The 16,206-nt window shown below is 49.3% G+C and overlaps 1 protein-coding gene across 9 annotated transcripts in view; it reads left to right on the top strand.

The window, feature by feature from the left end:
- The window catches only part of DNMT3B (DNA methyltransferase 3 beta), a 38,228-nt gene extending 22,022 nt beyond the window's left edge, over positions 1-16,206 (top strand). For 5 of the 9 annotated variants that reach the window (XM_082432135.1, XM_082432136.1, XM_082432134.1 and 2 more), the window contains 14 exons: positions 227-371; positions 2,196-2,321; positions 2,461-2,505; positions 3,700-3,779; positions 4,082-4,194; positions 4,547-4,730; positions 5,266-5,350; positions 6,272-6,417; positions 6,747-6,837; positions 7,158-7,306; positions 8,139-8,224; positions 10,757-10,826; positions 11,575-11,693; positions 13,059-16,206. In XM_082432135.1, coding sequence (XP_082288261.1) covers positions 227-371; positions 2,196-2,321; positions 2,461-2,505; positions 3,700-3,779; positions 4,082-4,194; positions 4,547-4,730; positions 5,266-5,350; positions 6,272-6,417; positions 6,747-6,837; positions 7,158-7,306; positions 8,139-8,224; positions 10,757-10,826; positions 11,575-11,693; positions 13,059-13,200 — 1,581 coding nt within the window. In that variant the 3' untranslated portion in view covers positions 13,201-16,206. Of the gene's footprint in view, positions 1-226; positions 372-2,195; positions 2,322-2,460; positions 2,506-3,699; positions 3,780-4,081; positions 4,195-4,546; positions 4,731-5,265; positions 5,351-6,271; positions 6,418-6,746; positions 6,838-7,157; positions 7,307-8,138; positions 8,225-10,756; positions 10,827-11,574; positions 11,695-13,058 lie in introns of those variants that run through there. The other 4 variants (XM_082432137.1, XM_082432140.1, XM_082432138.1 and 1 more) reach the window with 2 other exon arrangements.

Here is a 16,206-nt window from a genome sequence, read left to right as displayed (position 1 = left end):
AAGAGATCATATCTGGTGCCTGTGTGGGGAGACTTAAGGCTCCCCCCATGGCCTGTCCCTGCACAGGCCATTCCTCACTGTCACATACCACAGCTCAGGACAGCTGTCTGGCTATGAAAGGGCCCAGTGTAAAGGGGAATGCAGGCCCCAGCAAGGGGCATCCCTGGGTGGGGCCAGGCAAGCACCCGACCCTCCTCTTCATCAGATTCTCTCTCTATCTCGGCAGAAAGCCAGGATACGGGCTGGCAAAACCTTCCCCAGCAGCCCTGGAGACTCGCTGGAGGATCAGCTGAAGCCCATGTTGGAGTGGGCCCACGGGGGCTTTAAACCCACCGGGATCGAGGGCCTCAAACCCAACAACAGGCAACCAGGTGGGAATGGCTCCCTGTGGCAGCACCCCTGCTGCCGCTGGTGGGAGCATCCTGGGGAGATGCAGTCACCCCCTGCTGCCTCTCATCCCACCCCGGCTTTACAGTAGCCAGTCAGCCCTGGCTGGCTCCTTAGTTTAGTTAGTTTTTTCCAACAGCCTAGCCTTTTCTAGTTTCACTGGACACTTTCCTGCCAAAAGGTCAAGTACATATAACCGGGATTGAATCTGTTCTTTGTTTTTTATTTATTTTTTAATTTTTTTACATCTTTATTGGAGTATAATTGCTTTACAATGTTGTGTTAGTTTCTGCTCTATAACAAAGTGAATCAGCTATCTGTATACATATATCTCCATATCGCTTCCCTCTTGCGCCTCCCTGAGTCTGTTCTTAAAGCTTGAGTAAACAGAGTCAAGATGGAATCTTCACTAGCACCTTTTTTTAAAAGGAAAAAATAATTAAGCTCTGCATATTGGAGAAAACTTGGAGTGTGTTTTTAAAAAAACCCCACAAACACCCAAAATCTATAAGTCACCTCCATTCAGAAAGGGGCATCATCTATCCTCACGTTGACCAATATTGCATTTCCCCCATTATTAGGGATCTGTGGTTTCTTGTTGTCACTCTCCAGAAATCCAGGATTTGTCTTATAATCCTTATATTTAACGCAGTGTTTTCTGTTTTGTTTTGTCCCTCCCCGCCAAAAGTGGTTAATAAGTCGAAGGTTCGTCGTGCAGGCAGTAGGAACTTAGAAGCAAGGAAACACGGTATTCCCTCCCCATCTTTTGACTATGCACTATTTTTTCTGCACTTTCTTTCAATTTCTTTGCATACACAGTGGTCACTGGAAAAGAATCAAATCTGTTAAAAGTCAACCTGAACTCTTACCCCTGCCCCTTCACTCCAACCTTCACAGCTGCCCTCCAGGCCAATGTTTTTGGGTGTGCACGTCCTTCCAGCTCTTTCTGTACACTGGTTGGATTCCTGCTTTCCCTTTATTTCTCAATATTTATCGTATAAGCACTGTTAAATGTCATTTTCTCACTAAAGGGTCCTTATGATTTTTAACGGCTGTGTAATTTTCTCTCCTAGGGTCAGAGTCAAACTTAACCATGTCCCTTATAGATTATACTATATAGATTGAATAAAAACACAATGGAATTTATAGACATATAAACAGTAGCCACCTAATATAATTAAATGTTTTCTAGTAGCCACATTAAGAAGCTTAAAAAAAGAGTAAAATTAATATTGATCATACACTTAATCTATTTCCAACATTTTACCATTTACAACAGTCAGTATAAAAAAAATTAAGATATTTTACATGACCTTTTAGTCCTATTTTCAATATCTCGTTTTTGATGTGTCTTAGAACATCTCAATTTGGATGCTAAATTCTCATTAGAAATTGGATCAATTGCAGTTTTTAAATTCATGTAGAAGTTAAATGTAAAATGCAGTTCCTCAGTCATACAAGTGGCATTGCCAGTTCTCAGTAGCTACATGTGGCTATCAGCTCATTGGGGATCATAGACAGTGTCAGGGTTTCATCTGTAGACTGAGCTGTGCCTAATTCTCTTTGTGCTGGGTCTAGAGCATGTATTTTCCAACTGCAGCTGTTGAAGACCCTGTACGTGGGTTAGCTACGTGAGGAGTTTTAAATTACGTCCTCATGCAAATTTTCCATGGAGGGACCTGAGACACCCAGGGTAGACTCATGTCATGGCCAGATGCAGCTGGCACCCAGGCACAGCAAGTAGGGTCCTGTCCTCCCAGCACCCTCCTCCCACCCAGCCATGGCTGCCTTCTCCTCACCTTTCACAGAGAACAAGACGCGAAGACGCACAGCTGAGGACTCCACCACCTCTGACTACTGCCCCCCAGCCAAGCGCCTCAAGACAAATTGTTATAACAATGGCAAAGACCGAGGAGAGGAGGACCAGAGTCGAGGTGATTGTGGGGTGAGGAGGCTGGGGGACGGTCCATCCTCAAGTGGAAGTGGGCAGGTAGTGAGGACCACTCAGCAAGGGCGTAGATGATCGGTAAGAGGCTCCCCGACCTCATCTCACACCTTCTCTTTTCTCAACAGAGCAAATGGCTTCGGATGTTTCCAACAACAAGAGCAATCTTGAAGGTAAGGCCCTATCCCTGGCTGGCTTCCCTGCCTGGGTAGTGCTCCCAGCCTGTGCTCCAGGCCTGCTGGTCTGCCCTGCAGAGGTCCACCCCCTACTCTGCGTTGACCTCAGGTCGAGGCGTGGACATCTTACTTAGATGCTACTTAGAATGAGTTGCCTGGTTTTCACTGAGGCTGATTCCTAAGGTCAGTGAGCGGGAGGTGTGCCTGGGGACAGAATGGAAATGAGGATGCTTGGGCCAGGAGAGCCCAAAACCTGAAACCATGATCTGTGGCCTCGTGAGCCCCCTGAACAAGCACTGCAACTGGCTTTGAGGTGAAAGCCAGACACACTTCACCACTGTCACTCTCAAAGCCAACTCTGGTTCTTTGCCCTGGCTGGGAATTCTGCTGGAGTTGAAACTGCCCAGTACACATCTAACGGAACTCGGAATGTGTGAGGACAGCTGTCTATTGCTTCCTCAGCCCGATGTCCTTTAGTCAACAAATATTAAGTGGATAGTCAGTGCTGGGTAGGAAAACAACAGAGCTGTTGACCCAGGGAGCCCCGATTGGAGCAGGCCCTTTTGATTCTGGGAACCTGGACCCATGATCCTCCTATCCCCCAAGGCTCCTTCATCTGTCTGCTTCCTGGCAGGGAGTGCTTGGTATTTATTTTGCAGGCCCGGTCCACCTGGTCAGTGATGTAGATCAGTAAGACCTGCTGATGTGAAGGGACAGGATAGCCTATAGTAAAAGGACCCAGGCTCTGAAATTACAGCCGTGGCTGTGTGTAGGATTGGTCACGGGCAAGTCCTATCATGATGAGACAACAGGCAAACTGGCATCACCACAAATTCTCCAAAAGTCCCAGCCTGTAAAGAGTCTTTAAAGATTTTTCATACCAGACCCTCCAAGCTTGGTTCCTCTGCTGGCACAGCTGCTCCTTGTTCTGTTCTGTGGGCACCACCCTGCCCCCCATTTCTGGGTCAGACCTTTGCCTGTCCTGTGGGACCTTCTGCTTGGAGCTGTCGATTTAGCCTCTCCATCTGTGGAACAGAGATGGCAACTTTGAAGCACAGTCAAAGGAACAAATTGTGAAGAATCTTTGGCATATTCCTAACGTGGAGTACATAAGAACAACGAGACACAAGGCTTCAGCAGCTGATCTTGGGGCTGTCATTGCCACAAGGTGCATCCCTATCTTTCTTACAGATAGCTGTTTGTCCTGTGGTAGGAAAAACCCCGTGTCCTTCCACCCTCTCTTTGAGGGTGGACTCTGCCAGACATGCCGGGTAAGACCAATCCCCGCCCTGGACTTTCCTGCCCCTTCCCTTCTTCTCAACTTCCCTGCACTTCCCTAGAATAAAGCACCTGCGTGTAGGCGGTAGGGAAGGCTCTAGTGGGGCCGATCGCCCCACCCTTCACTCCAAGGGGCGGTGCCCCTCAGACCCCAGCTAGTTGTCCCTGTAAAGAGCACCAGGCTGCCCATGACCTGTTCTGTGGCTGCGTCCTAGGGCCTCCGCCAGTGAGCAAGCGAGCGGGGCCTGGAGGTCCCTGGTCTCCGATTTCACAGGCATTTCTCTCTGGCTGCCAGGACCGGTTCCTTGAGCTGTTCTACATGTACGACGACGACGGCTACCAGTCCTACTGCACCGTGTGCTGCGAGGGCCGCGAGCTGCTCCTTTGCAGCAACACCAGCTGCTGCCGGTGAGCATGGGGACTGGAGCCTCGCTGACCTGGGGATGGGGCCCGGAGCCGGTATTATATCTGTGGGGGCCTGTTCTTGAAGGTTCTATGTCCCTGAAGTAGAACTGGGATGTCGGGATGGGTTGAAGAAAGGCAGGGAGCGGGCTAGAGAAGGATCCGCAGAGCTGCCTGTGGACTGAGGGTGCCCAGGTTTCCAGGGAGAGATCGCACACAGGGCCTTGCTGCCCATGGGGAGGGGCAACTGGGGGCCAGAGAGGGTTTCAGCCAGCACACGCCAGCCCCGTGGGGAGGGTGGGGCTCTCAGGAGAGCCGCCTGATGACAGCCACCCCTCCTCCCCGCCACCCGGCGTAGGTGCTTCTGTGTGGAGTGCCTGGAGGTGCTGGTGGGCCCGGGCACGGCGGCAGACGCCAAGCTGCAGGAGCCCTGGAGCTGCTACATGTGCCTGCCCCAGCGCTGCCATGGCGTCCTGCGGCGCCGCAAGGACTGGAGTGTGCGCCTGCAGGCCTTCTTCACCAGCGACCCGGGGCTCGACTACGTAAGCTTGGCACCCACCCCAGTGCATGGAGTTCACAGAAACAAAGCTCCGACAGCGTCTGAGAGCCTCAGACTGGAGCCCCGGCTAATTAATTGTCCCGTGTGCACTTCCCAGGCGGCTCCAGTGTTCTTCCCTCCCCTCTCTCTTGGCTTGGCTTTTTCAAGGGCCTGCTGAAGAAATAGGGATGGAACTGACCCAGACTTACTTAGTCTTAGTGGAACTGCAGAGGGGAGGGAAGCCTGGGACCTACTCCCAAGTCTTAGTGGGCATATATGGCTTTTCCTGGGCTGCAAGTTCATGGAGGAGCACATGTCTTTTTGTGGGTGACTTTGCACCCGTGTCAGAGCCTCATCTGTTCCGTGTCTAAGGGTGGAAGGGCCATCTGTGCCAAAGCTCCCCAGGGCATCCCAGTGAAGAAAGGGCAGAGCTCAGGGCTTGTGTCCTTCAGAGGAAGGCCAGCCCTTCTTCCAGAGCTTGAGTCCCCCTCCCCACACCCACACCTTGACCTCCATGACCTCTTTATTTAACCTGGCAGGAAGCCCCCAAGTTATACCCTGCGATTCCCGCAAACCGAAGGCGACCCATTCGAGTCTTGTCCCTGTTTGACGGAATTGCGACAGGTGAGTTAGGGGTTCACCTGGGGATGCTCACCTGATCCAGGTGTCCGTTGTCAGTGTCAAGAAAGACCCCTGGGAAGTACCTGTTGGTCACCTGTTCTGAGAAATCCACTGGCTCCTTGTTTCTCTCCTCAAACCTCTCCACCATTTCACCCACCTGGTCCTCTTTTGGTCCTTTTTAAAGGCATGGATATTTTAGCCTCTGCATTTTATTTTTTATTATGTACAGGAATTTTGGAAAATTATTTTCCATTCCATAAGCATAGACACATTGGAGATTATTAATTGGGCAACTCTCCTCCTAACATCTCTAATCTTGGTTCCCTCCCGTTTCCTCTAGGTTTCCCATGTATAGAATAAGCATAGCCGACATGCATGTTTGCCCCTGGGGCACTTTGCCTGATTTAACTCATTTAATTGTCAGAACTGCCCTGTGGTGAATTGTTAGGAACATTTCCCTTTCAGGAGAGCAGGAAGCAGTGAGAATGCGTTGCTGTGCACTTAGCCTCACTTGTACTTCTATTTGTTCACCAGTGTCCACCTGCCTAAAACACTGACAGCTTTTAAAGCTTTTTTTTCTCAGCATGGTTTTGGAGAAGATACCCATTCATGTGTCTGACTCTGCTGGGGTGGTAGATGGGGGGGCCTTTGCTATGTGCCTGTCAGTTTTAATGAATGCTGCCAGTGGGCTATACCAGTTATACATACATATTTTCTTCATGAAACTCCGCAGAGAGCCTGGGGGGCCCAGTGTACAGTTAGGGTTAGACCCTGCCATCTGCAGGGGTCCACTTGAGGACTGCCATGGCCTTGCTGTGTCTGGTGTGAGTTCTGGAGATGGCTTAGAGTAACTGAAAGGAGGGGCCCTTGGCAGGACAACCCTGATGTCTTTTCTCTCCCCCTCGACCCCCCCCCCCCAAACAGGGTACTTGGTCCTCAAAGAATTGGGCATCAAAGTGGAGAAATATGTTGCCTCTGAAGTGTGTGAAGAGTCCATCGCCGTTGGAACTGTTAAGCATGAGGGCAATATCAAATATGTGAACGACGTCAGGAATATCACAAAGAAAAACGTGAGGGCAGACCCCCTCTTCCTCCACTCCCTGAGCCCCCGACATCCTCACAGCCACGTTGCCGCCTTCTCCCTGCCCGGGGTTGTGGCAGAAGAGAAGGTTTGGTTCCATCAAGCTGTAGTGTTAAACCCACAACTTGGAAATCATTCAGAATGATTTAGATCTTAGCGTATCCTGAGCATTTGGTTTCCTTGGGTCAAAAGTGGAGTTGGGCGACTGAAATGACCAAGCAAGACCTAGAAGTGGGTTTTCTTCTAGCTGGTTACCTGGAATCCAGGCTGTTCACCTCTCCATCCTCACCCCCATCCCTGACTGTTTTTCTCTTGCAGATTGAAGAATGGGGCCCCTTTGACTTGGTGATTGGTGGAAGCCCATGCAATGATCTCTCAAATGTGAACCCTGCCAGGAAAGGCCTGTATGGTGAGCATCCCTTCTTTCCCGTGGCCCCAAGAGACCCTACATCCCCTGAGTGCTGGTCCAGGAGGAGTGGCCTGAGAAGGAGCTGTTAGCTTCTAGCCAAACTTACCTGTTGTCTCTGTTCATGCCTCATTGTGACTCCCCAGTCCCCAGAGATACAAATGAGTACTGCAGTGCTGATGCCTGTCATTGCAGAGGGTGGCAGGGAGAAGGGACAGTAAGGCATCAGCCTTAGCTCGTCATTGGGAACCCATTGGTCTCAATATGGAGGGGTGGGCTGAACGTTTTGAACCTGGCTCTGCCGTTTTCTTTTGTGGGCTCAGAGGGCACAGGCCGGCTCTTCTTTGAGTTCTACCATCTGCTGAATTACACACGCCCCAAGGAGGGTGAAGACCGGCCTTTCTTCTGGATGTTTGAGAACGTGGTGGCCATGAAGGTTGGCGACAAGCGGGACATCTCTCGGTTCCTGGAGGTGAGGGGACCCGGGGTCTTGATTGTCAAGATAACATGAGCATGAAGGCCCTGCTGGCAACGGGGGTGTAGGGTATTTCCAGTGCTGGGAATGATTTCCGGGTTCCCCATGGAGGGCATGGCTAGGTCTGAGAGTAATGGAATGGAGTGGGTTGGTTCTCTTTAGTACTTGGAAAACATTTGATCTCTCACCTCACCCCAAACCCACTGAAGTCAGATGATGAAACCATCACCTACTTTTGGAGGCATCATGAAAGAGATTTTTTACTCTAGAGAGTTTTTTTTTTCTCACCCTTGTTCCCAGAAACTCTGCATTAGGGACCACAGGCAAGTTAATTATTTACTGTTTAATATGCATCAAGCATTGTAGTAAATACTTTATGTACATACTTATTTCCCCCCAGCTTTAGAGCTAAAGTTCTGCTAGTGAGGTTATAGAACTGGCTGGTCAGTTCCCTCATGCCATGTGAACCTGACCAATCAGTGGCAGAAGTCAGATTTTGCCAACACTGCATTTCCATAACCAGGATCTCAACCTGCTGGATTTCAATTTTGAGTTGCTTTTACCACTGTACACAGTACATTCTATAATAACGTGGCGTGCCCCAGGGGATACCTTCTCTTACAACCTGCTGGTCTGATCTGGTCTCTTTCCCCACCATTAATATGGGGGCACTAGCTATGTCCTTCAGTCAGATTCTTGAGGGGAATTGGTCTGTCCCTTGCCTGGCAGGAACCATGCCTCCTCCACAGCCAGGGGACTGCCATGTCACCTGTCAGCCGCCTGAATTCTGCCATGGGCTCCCAGCAGCTGCCCTTCTCTCTCCCTGCAGTGTAATCCAGTGATGATTGATGCCATCAAAGTGTCTGCTGCTCACAGAGCCCGATACTTCTGGGGCAACCTGCCTGGGATGAACAGGTAACAAGGGGCTCCGAGTGGGGCAGGTAACAGCCAAGTTTAATATAACTAATGGTATGAGCCATTAACCATCGACTCTTATGAAAGAGACACATTGGAACCTTGTAGAAAGAGCTGGCTCTGCTGAGAAAAGCCCTCACCCTCTGCTTCAGACCAACCCCTTCAACCATAGGGTTGTGGTTGAAGCCTGTTAGGCTGTACACCAAGTACCTGAGAATCTCAGGCCAGGATTCCTCAGTACATTTATTTCTGCTCTGCCTAGGGACCTGGTGCTTAAAAGTGCCATGTGTTGGAGCAGGCTTCTTCCCAGCAAGGGATGCTGATATTTCTACACCCCACCTCTCCTCCCAGATACGGTCCATTGGGAAATGAACTTAATCTCCCTGCCCCTGAGATGAAGTGATCCCTGGACCAGGCCTGTGGTGACCAATCAGGTGGCAGAGCTGAGATAACAATTGGTAGCCCAAAGCCTGTCTCCCTTGGATTTTCTTGACTGAGATCTTTCCCCAACTTTTCATTAGTCCTTTCACGTTGAAAGCCACAAGGCAAGTGGCTTGGCTGAGGATTAATTATCTCCTTTATGTGGCTTCACGGAGACCAACCTGCTAATTAAGATACCAAATGTGATGGTAATATAACTTGCAAATGAGTTAGCTTCAAAAAAAATCTTCTTTAAAAGGAAGTGTTGGAAGCATAACTTTCAGATATTTAGCAAAGTGTGGACAGAGGTGAGAAGGTACTGGAATAGCTTGGGATTTCTGTTGGGTGTCTTACATTTTTATTATCAGCCCATCAGATGGTGCAACATCCATGTCTGGAATGAACTTGGCTTATTCACTCCATTCCTGAGCTCTCACCCTGCCAGTCACTTCTGTTCCTGCTGCCAGTTCCGTGGTGACTAGATGTCAGTCTTGGCTCTCACAGAGCCAGTGGGGGAGGCGTAGAGAAGACAAATGATTTCAGGGTCAGGGTTGGAGGGGGCACTGGAAGAGTTGATGAGGAGGCTTCTCATCCCAGCAGGACCCAAAGTGATGGAGTGGAGACATGCAGTTGAGAGCAGAAGGGAGAGGGTCAGGGAGGCCAGTGATGGGCATTCGCAGAGCAGCTTGGAGAACAGTGTTCCAGGGGTGGGGAGTGGGTGTGAGAGGAGGGCTGAGGACTCCGAAGTATGGGCCAAATTATGTGAGGTTTGTAGTCATGGCAACACATTTACTTTGACCCAGGAGTTTACGTGAGATTTTAAGCAGACGAGATGAGTTGTGTCTCTGGTTCTCAGGGTTTCTGGTGGAAGAATAATAGACTATCATGTGATGAGTGCAGAAGTGGGGAGGCAGCTGAGGTGTTGTTCAGAGGAGGGGGGCTCTGACTTTGATTATTGTGCTGTGCCCAAGAGGTGCCATCCACATGCACTGAACACAATGAGAGCAGTGGCTCCAGGAGGGTGTCCTGTGGAATTACAGGGAGGGATCAGATTCTAGATAATGGGATTTGCTGAGCATTATCTGAGTTGGGATGAGAAGTGAACTGCTACATGTGGGCTCAGCAGGATCCATGACTCAGCCAGTGTCAACCACGGGTCACAGACCCAAATCCAGCCTTTAGACCAAACATCTTGGTTGTTAAGATTTCAGTCCTAGAATCAACAGAAGGTAGAGCAGGGCTGTGAGCCCTTAGCTCCCCTGGGTCCATGGAAGAGTTGGGAATAGAGAGAGGGTGAGGTCAGTGAGGTATTATTCTGTGTTCGATGGCCCCTCTTGTGGGCACCATATCCAATCTTATGTCTGATTTCTTTTTGGCCTTGGAGTTCCTTACACAGGGATGCTGTGGCATTCATCAACTTTGTGCATTCACACCTCTTGCTGGTTTTCTGGTCTGGACTTCAGTTTAACCACTTCAGTTTCTAAAGTTCTATCCATTTTCCTTCTCAAGCACCTGTTTTCCTCTCTCTGCTTTTGCAGGTTTCAGTGGTGAAAGTTACAAGGGGGAATTAATTTTAGTCCCTTTGTGAACCACCTTTTGTCTTTAGTTGGACCCACTATTAAAGCCTCCTGAGGCTGCATTCCAGCAATAAGCCAACAAATCATGGGTTTGATGTGCTAGTTGTAGTGAGTAGACCCACAAAGACCTAATCCAAGCTCCTGAGGCTCAGAGAGGTGGCAGAATTTGCTCAAGGTCATTCACTCAGCCAGTGAGCAGTGGGGCTGAGACTGAGGCGTCTCCTGACTCCTCCAACAATGGGCTTCCCCATCCTGCTCCCCTCAGTGAAGGAGCTTTGACTACTGTTAACATTTGGGAAGGAGGAGCATTCACTCCTGGACACTGGGCTCCCCGACCCTCGGCCCCCATCAAGGGACTAGTCTGTCCCTGGCTCAGCACACAGGCTTGTGCTCATGCCAGGGCCATCATGTATTTGTAGCAAAGTTCACTGCCAGAGCACATTTTGCAGCTTGGGCTCTCACTCCCACCTTGGGAGGCACCTAGCCAAGGCCCCTTTCCAGGTGGTAGAAAGTAATGGGTTTTGGATGTTCTCAGGCCTGTGATAGCATCAAAGAATGATAAACTCGAGCTGCAGGACTGCCTGGAGTTCAATAGGACAGCAAAGGTAAGATGTGCTCTGTGCCTGGCCCACTGGGAAATGCACTTGGTGATCTCTAATCGGGACTTGACCTTGGTGTCCAATTTGTTCCTGCCCCTCCCCCCACGTGACTCCCTGGTGCTGGGCTTCTTTCCCCACATAATTGTTCTATCCTGTCTTCAAGTACAGTGTAGGAGAGGTTCTTGATAAACAAAAATCACTGAGAAAAGTCAAGTAGACTTTCCGATTGTGAAGGCACACTCCACGGAGACTCAGCTCATCCTCCCAGTGAGAAATGAGTACACTTTTGCAAAAAAAAAAAAAAAAAAAAATCTATGGTTAAGTCATGGATAATTCTATTAAGATCTCCATAAACTTACTTTTCAATGTTTCCATTAAGCTAAGCTCCATTCATTCAAACCCTGGTTGCCCATCCTCTACAATCTGGGTGGACTTTTAATTTTGCTTAATCTTGCTTGATCAATAACTCTGTTTTCTTGGTCCCCATGTGATCTCATTTGTGGTCATTTGTTGTTTATCTCTTGTTCTCTCTGAGGCTCGTCCTTCCTGTTCATTAACTTCTTGGCGTTTGTGGGAAGCACAGAGTGTTCTTGTCCTTCCAACTCTCCTTTTCTCATTCCCTGTCGGAGCCCGGCCCTGCCACTCTCTCTCTCTCTCCCACCGACCCTCCCTCCTCCTTCCCTTACCTGCTTCTGAGCCTTGACCCAGAACCCTTCATTCTGTGCTCACTCCATGATGTCGTTTTGTTCTCCAGTTAAAGAAAGTACAGACAATAACCACCAAGTCGAACTCGATCAGACAGGGGAAAAACCAACTTTTCCCTGTTGTCATGAATGGCAAAGAAGATGTTTTGTGGTGCACTGAGCTAGAAAGGTGAGCAAGGCTGTATGTGGAAAGGGGAATCAAGCAGATAGAGAGAAAGGGGAAGAAAACATGGTTAAGGCCAGCAGTGCGAATGGGCAAGTGCTTGCCTTAATTCCACATGTTCTCACTGACCTTCTGTGTTAGTTAGCAGGGCTGGGAGGAGTAACCTTTTCAGTTAGTGTTTATTTCCTAGCAGAAATGGCCAAAGGGTTGTGGTGGTGAGGAATCCAACACATGAGGTCATGGGCCAGCACATCTGTCTATGTTGGCTGTGCTGCCCCGGCATTTGCCTGCCCCACCATGCTGGGCCGCTAGGACGCGTGAGGACCCAGCTAAAGGAAACCCTGCCGACATGCCGTTGCTCTTTCTCAGGATTCCTCCTGCCGACTTGCTTGTTCTAAAGCTGATTCCTCCTTAGCCACAGTCTGCCTTCTCCCTTATCCATTTATTTGACTAAGTTGGTAGTGTGTCTGTTTTGATTCAGAGAACCAGCTCTTAGATTTCATTTCTCCTGTTCTGTATTTAATTTTTTTTTCTCTCACTCCTTTTGTTTGATTTTGTTATTGTGATTAGAATGTAGTAAGGGCTATGACTGTTCCTCTTTACGTTTTCGGTTGTGTTTTGCGGTTATTTGATAGAGTAGTTACATTCCAGATATTTTAGTTCTACAACTGGATTTATTTCTTGGTTTAATTTGTGGTATTAGATTGTAAACCTGGGAAAGAATGAGGTCCAGTGTATCTGTAGCCTCTTCCCAGACCTGTGGTAGAATTCCATTCAGGAGGCTGTTGGTATATGTGGTTGCCATCTACCATTAAGTCCAGCTTGGCCCTTGATCCAGCAGTTTGCTTTGAAGAAAGAAAGAAAATGCAGGATGCTTCAGTTTACTCATGGTAAATTATCTGAGCATCTGATGATTGGAAATAAGGTCCATTTTGTGAGTGTCCTTATTCTTTACTAAGGCAATTGCCTAACTTCTGTCCTTGTGTGGTTTGAGGAGAGGTACGTTTCTGTCTGCTGGCTGGCTGGCCATCTTGGCATCCTTTCATTTGAGAAAGGTCCACTGAGCACCATCTATGTGCCAGGAGCATTGTGCCAGTGTAGGGGCATGCACAAGACAGGTGCCCTCAGAGAGGGACCATGCCCTCATGACAGTCCTTTGTGCTGAAGAACTGGTGGGCCTGACCTCTGGGGGTCAAGAGAGGGCTCATGTGAAGGCCTGGTGGGCCTGGTGGAAGGGACGGGTCAAAGGTCAGGAAGAGCAGCGCCACGTTGGCTGCCAAGGCGAGGATCTCCCAGAGGCGTTAAGCACGCTGGAGGGGGCACATCTGACTCCCTGTGTTTTCACTCTGGTGCCCCCCTCCCCACCCCCAGGATCTTCGGGTTTCCCGTACACTACACAGATGTGTCCAACATGGGCCGTGTTGCCCGCCAGAAGCTGCTCGGGAGGTCCTGGAGTGTACCTGTCATCCGACACCTCTTCGCCCCCTTGAAGGACTACTTTGCCTGTGAATAGTACCCCAGGCACCAGGGCGTGTGGGCAGAGCCACGACCCAGGAGGTGCACCCAGGCTCTGCCCTTCCCAGCTCAGCTGTGTGGGGTCGGGCCGAGTACCTCGTCAGGAGCAGAGCTGCCTTGTCCCCTCCTGGCAGGGGGACCCCGAGGTGCCATCTCCTTGTGCACAATTCAGACCTGGCCGCTCGGAGCGGCCAAACACGGTGCTTATTTTGTCTTCTAAGATTTTAAAACTTGAAATAGGTAGTAAGATGGCTTTTTTTTCCCTCCTGGGTTTACCGCTCAGAGAAACGATGGCTAAGATACCAAAACCACAGTGCCGACAGCTCTCCGATACTCAGGTTAATGCTGAAAAATCACCCAAGACAGTTACTGCAAGACTTTAATTTTTTTAATGTCTGCAGCTCCTTGTTTCCAGGAGTGTGTGGCAGTAGACATGTAGCTAAGGGACCTTTTAAGGGCCTAGGATGGTTTCTTCTAGGGCTAGCAGAAGAGGACATGATGTCCATGTCTGTCTTGAATTTTCCCCGGCACGTTCCCCTGGCCTCAGTATAAAGGGCTGGGATCCGGGGCCCATTTAGAGTATTTTCCACAAGGATGGTGATTTCAGCCGGGATGACATCATCATCACTTTCAGGGCTATTTTTTTTCCCCATAAACCCAAGGGCAGGGCTACCCTTAGCTAAATCCCTCCCAGTGACTGCAATAGAACCCTCTGGAAGCTCAGGAAGGGGTGGGCTGGGTTATAAGCTGCCATATGTTGTGTAGACAGCTATGGATTCTCACTGTCTTCTCCCCTTCCCCGTTTGAGGGGGGGGAGAAGGAGGAGGCTTAGGTAAGACGCCACCCCAGCCATCCCCCCACCCTCCAGACTACTCCGCAGGCACAGGTCCCCAGATTAGAAGTATGACACCCCAATTCCTTAGGCTTCTCTAAACTCAGCAGTGACAGCCAGGGGCAGAAGCACATTCCTCGCACTTTCCCCTCATCTAAGAGACTGCAGGGGGAAAACTGCAATAAAAGCTCGACCCTCCCTCCAGAGATTTTAAAGTCCTTTTTTATTCCATGATAAATCGATAAATCGTTTTTAGGGAGAATGGGAGGTCGGACAAGCTGCATTTCAGAAATGCTGTCGTAATGGTTTTTAACACCTTTTACTCTTCTTACTGGTGCTATTTTGTAGACTAAGGAACAACGTTGACAGGTTTTGTGGGAGGTTTTTTTATACACTTTTTTTTTTTAAATCTCAGACATCTATTTTTGTTTTAACATTTTCATATTTTTTTTTTTTTGTAACTGGAGCCATGTAACAAAGTATGGGGAAAAATTGTGCCTTGTTTCAACAGTTTTGCTAATTTTTAGGCTGAAAGATGACAGATGCCTAGAGTTTACCTTATGTTGAATTAAAATCAGTATTTCTCTAACAGTCTGGTGTCCCTTTTGTTCTTTTGCAGGTCAGGTGGGTGGGGTATGTGAGGGCCTGGTTAAAGTGGAAAGGTGGGTGGTCGCAGTAGGTCATTCATTCAACAGGCCCAGTACATAAGTACCACGGTGGCCCCCAAATCTAGTGCCATGGTCCCCAAACTCCAATGTATCAGCGTTCCCTGGAAGGCTTGTTCAGTGGAGATTTCTGGGCTCCATCCCCAGAGTCTGATTCATTAAGTCTGGAGTAGAGCCTGAGAATTCCGTGCTGCTGGTCCAAGAACCAATCTCGGCTAGTGAATGGGTTTCTAAACCTTGGTTCCCCAAACAAATAACTGGAGTGCTTGAGTTCATTTAAAGCCTTGATGTCTGGAACAGCCATCTCCAGATTATTACAGCTCTTGGGTAGCTGGTGAAGATGACTCAGGAATCCCAGGGCTGATCCTCCAGTTCCTTGTCCCTCTGTAGGCTTTCCCTGCACCTTGTTCCACTGCTCCCAAGTTGTCATATTACAGTTCAGCCACAATCAGTGAGGGGACTTGTTGGGAGTGGCCCTTGGTCCGAGATTTTAACATAGCTGCCAGTGGCCCCAGCTCTTTGGGTGGAATGTGTATCTTGCTTAAGCTTAACATTGCAACTCCCTTCAGTAGTTCCACCTTAAAGTTCACCTAGGGCCACCCAGCCAGGTGTCCCAAGCCCAGAGCCCATCATGCCATAATCCTCATGTCTCACTATCTCTAACCATGGGTTAGGGCAAAGGAGCTGATTTCAATAGCTCTCCAGAGGTTAATATCGGTCAGCTGGTGCGTGCAGAGGGAGAAAGGTGTAAATGGGATGCACATAGTGTATCAATTGAGCCTCAGTTGTACTTGGCACCTCTGAACCTCAGTTTCGTCACATAAGATAGGTTATAATCATGGCCACTTCCATGATTAGAGTTGTGGGCCTTAATAAGGCCAAGTTCAGAAAGGGTCTGGCCCAGAGTTGGAGAATGAGAAACCAGCTATTTTTTTAGGCACTGCTGGGCTAGGACAGCCCAGGTGCAAGTTGCCATGGTGAGACGATTGTCAATTAGCAAGCCAAGCCAGGCTGGCACTCTGCTCAGGTGTTCAGGCCCCAGGGGCCTTGGCTGCCCTATTAAGCCATCTTGTATACAGTGCTGCACCAAATGCCAGGACAGGATGAAGCAAAATAAACAGCCCTGGCCTCAAAACCCCAAGAGGAGATGAACTAGCTCGCCCTGTGAGGTGCCCCTGGGTGTCCTGGCCTACCTGTGGGCAGGCTAGCGGGGAGACCTTGTTGGGGCTGCCGGGGCAGTTCTCTGTGTTTTCTCAAGATGGGGGCCAGGTTTGGATTTCAGTGATCCCAGGTCTGGGGCCAAATGGAGAATAATGAAAATTCTGATCTTCGGGAAGTAGTTGGTTTGTACCACAAGTAGGCCTTTTCTGAAAAAGTCTTCCAGTTGCCTGGGGCTGTATCTGGGGTCTGGCATGTTGTGTCACTTGGGCAGGTGACCCTTGGAATTTTTCATCTCTATAAAAGTGGGGATCATAAATCCTACCTACTTCCTAGGGCTGCTGTGAAT

The sequence above is a fragment of the Balaenoptera physalus genome (genome assembly GCF_965194825.1).
Source record: "Balaenoptera physalus genome assembly, chromosome: 16".
Taxonomy (NCBI): Eukaryota; Metazoa; Chordata; class Mammalia; order Artiodactyla; family Balaenopteridae; genus Balaenoptera; species Balaenoptera physalus.
This window is presented reverse-complemented; position numbering and strand designations above follow the sequence as displayed.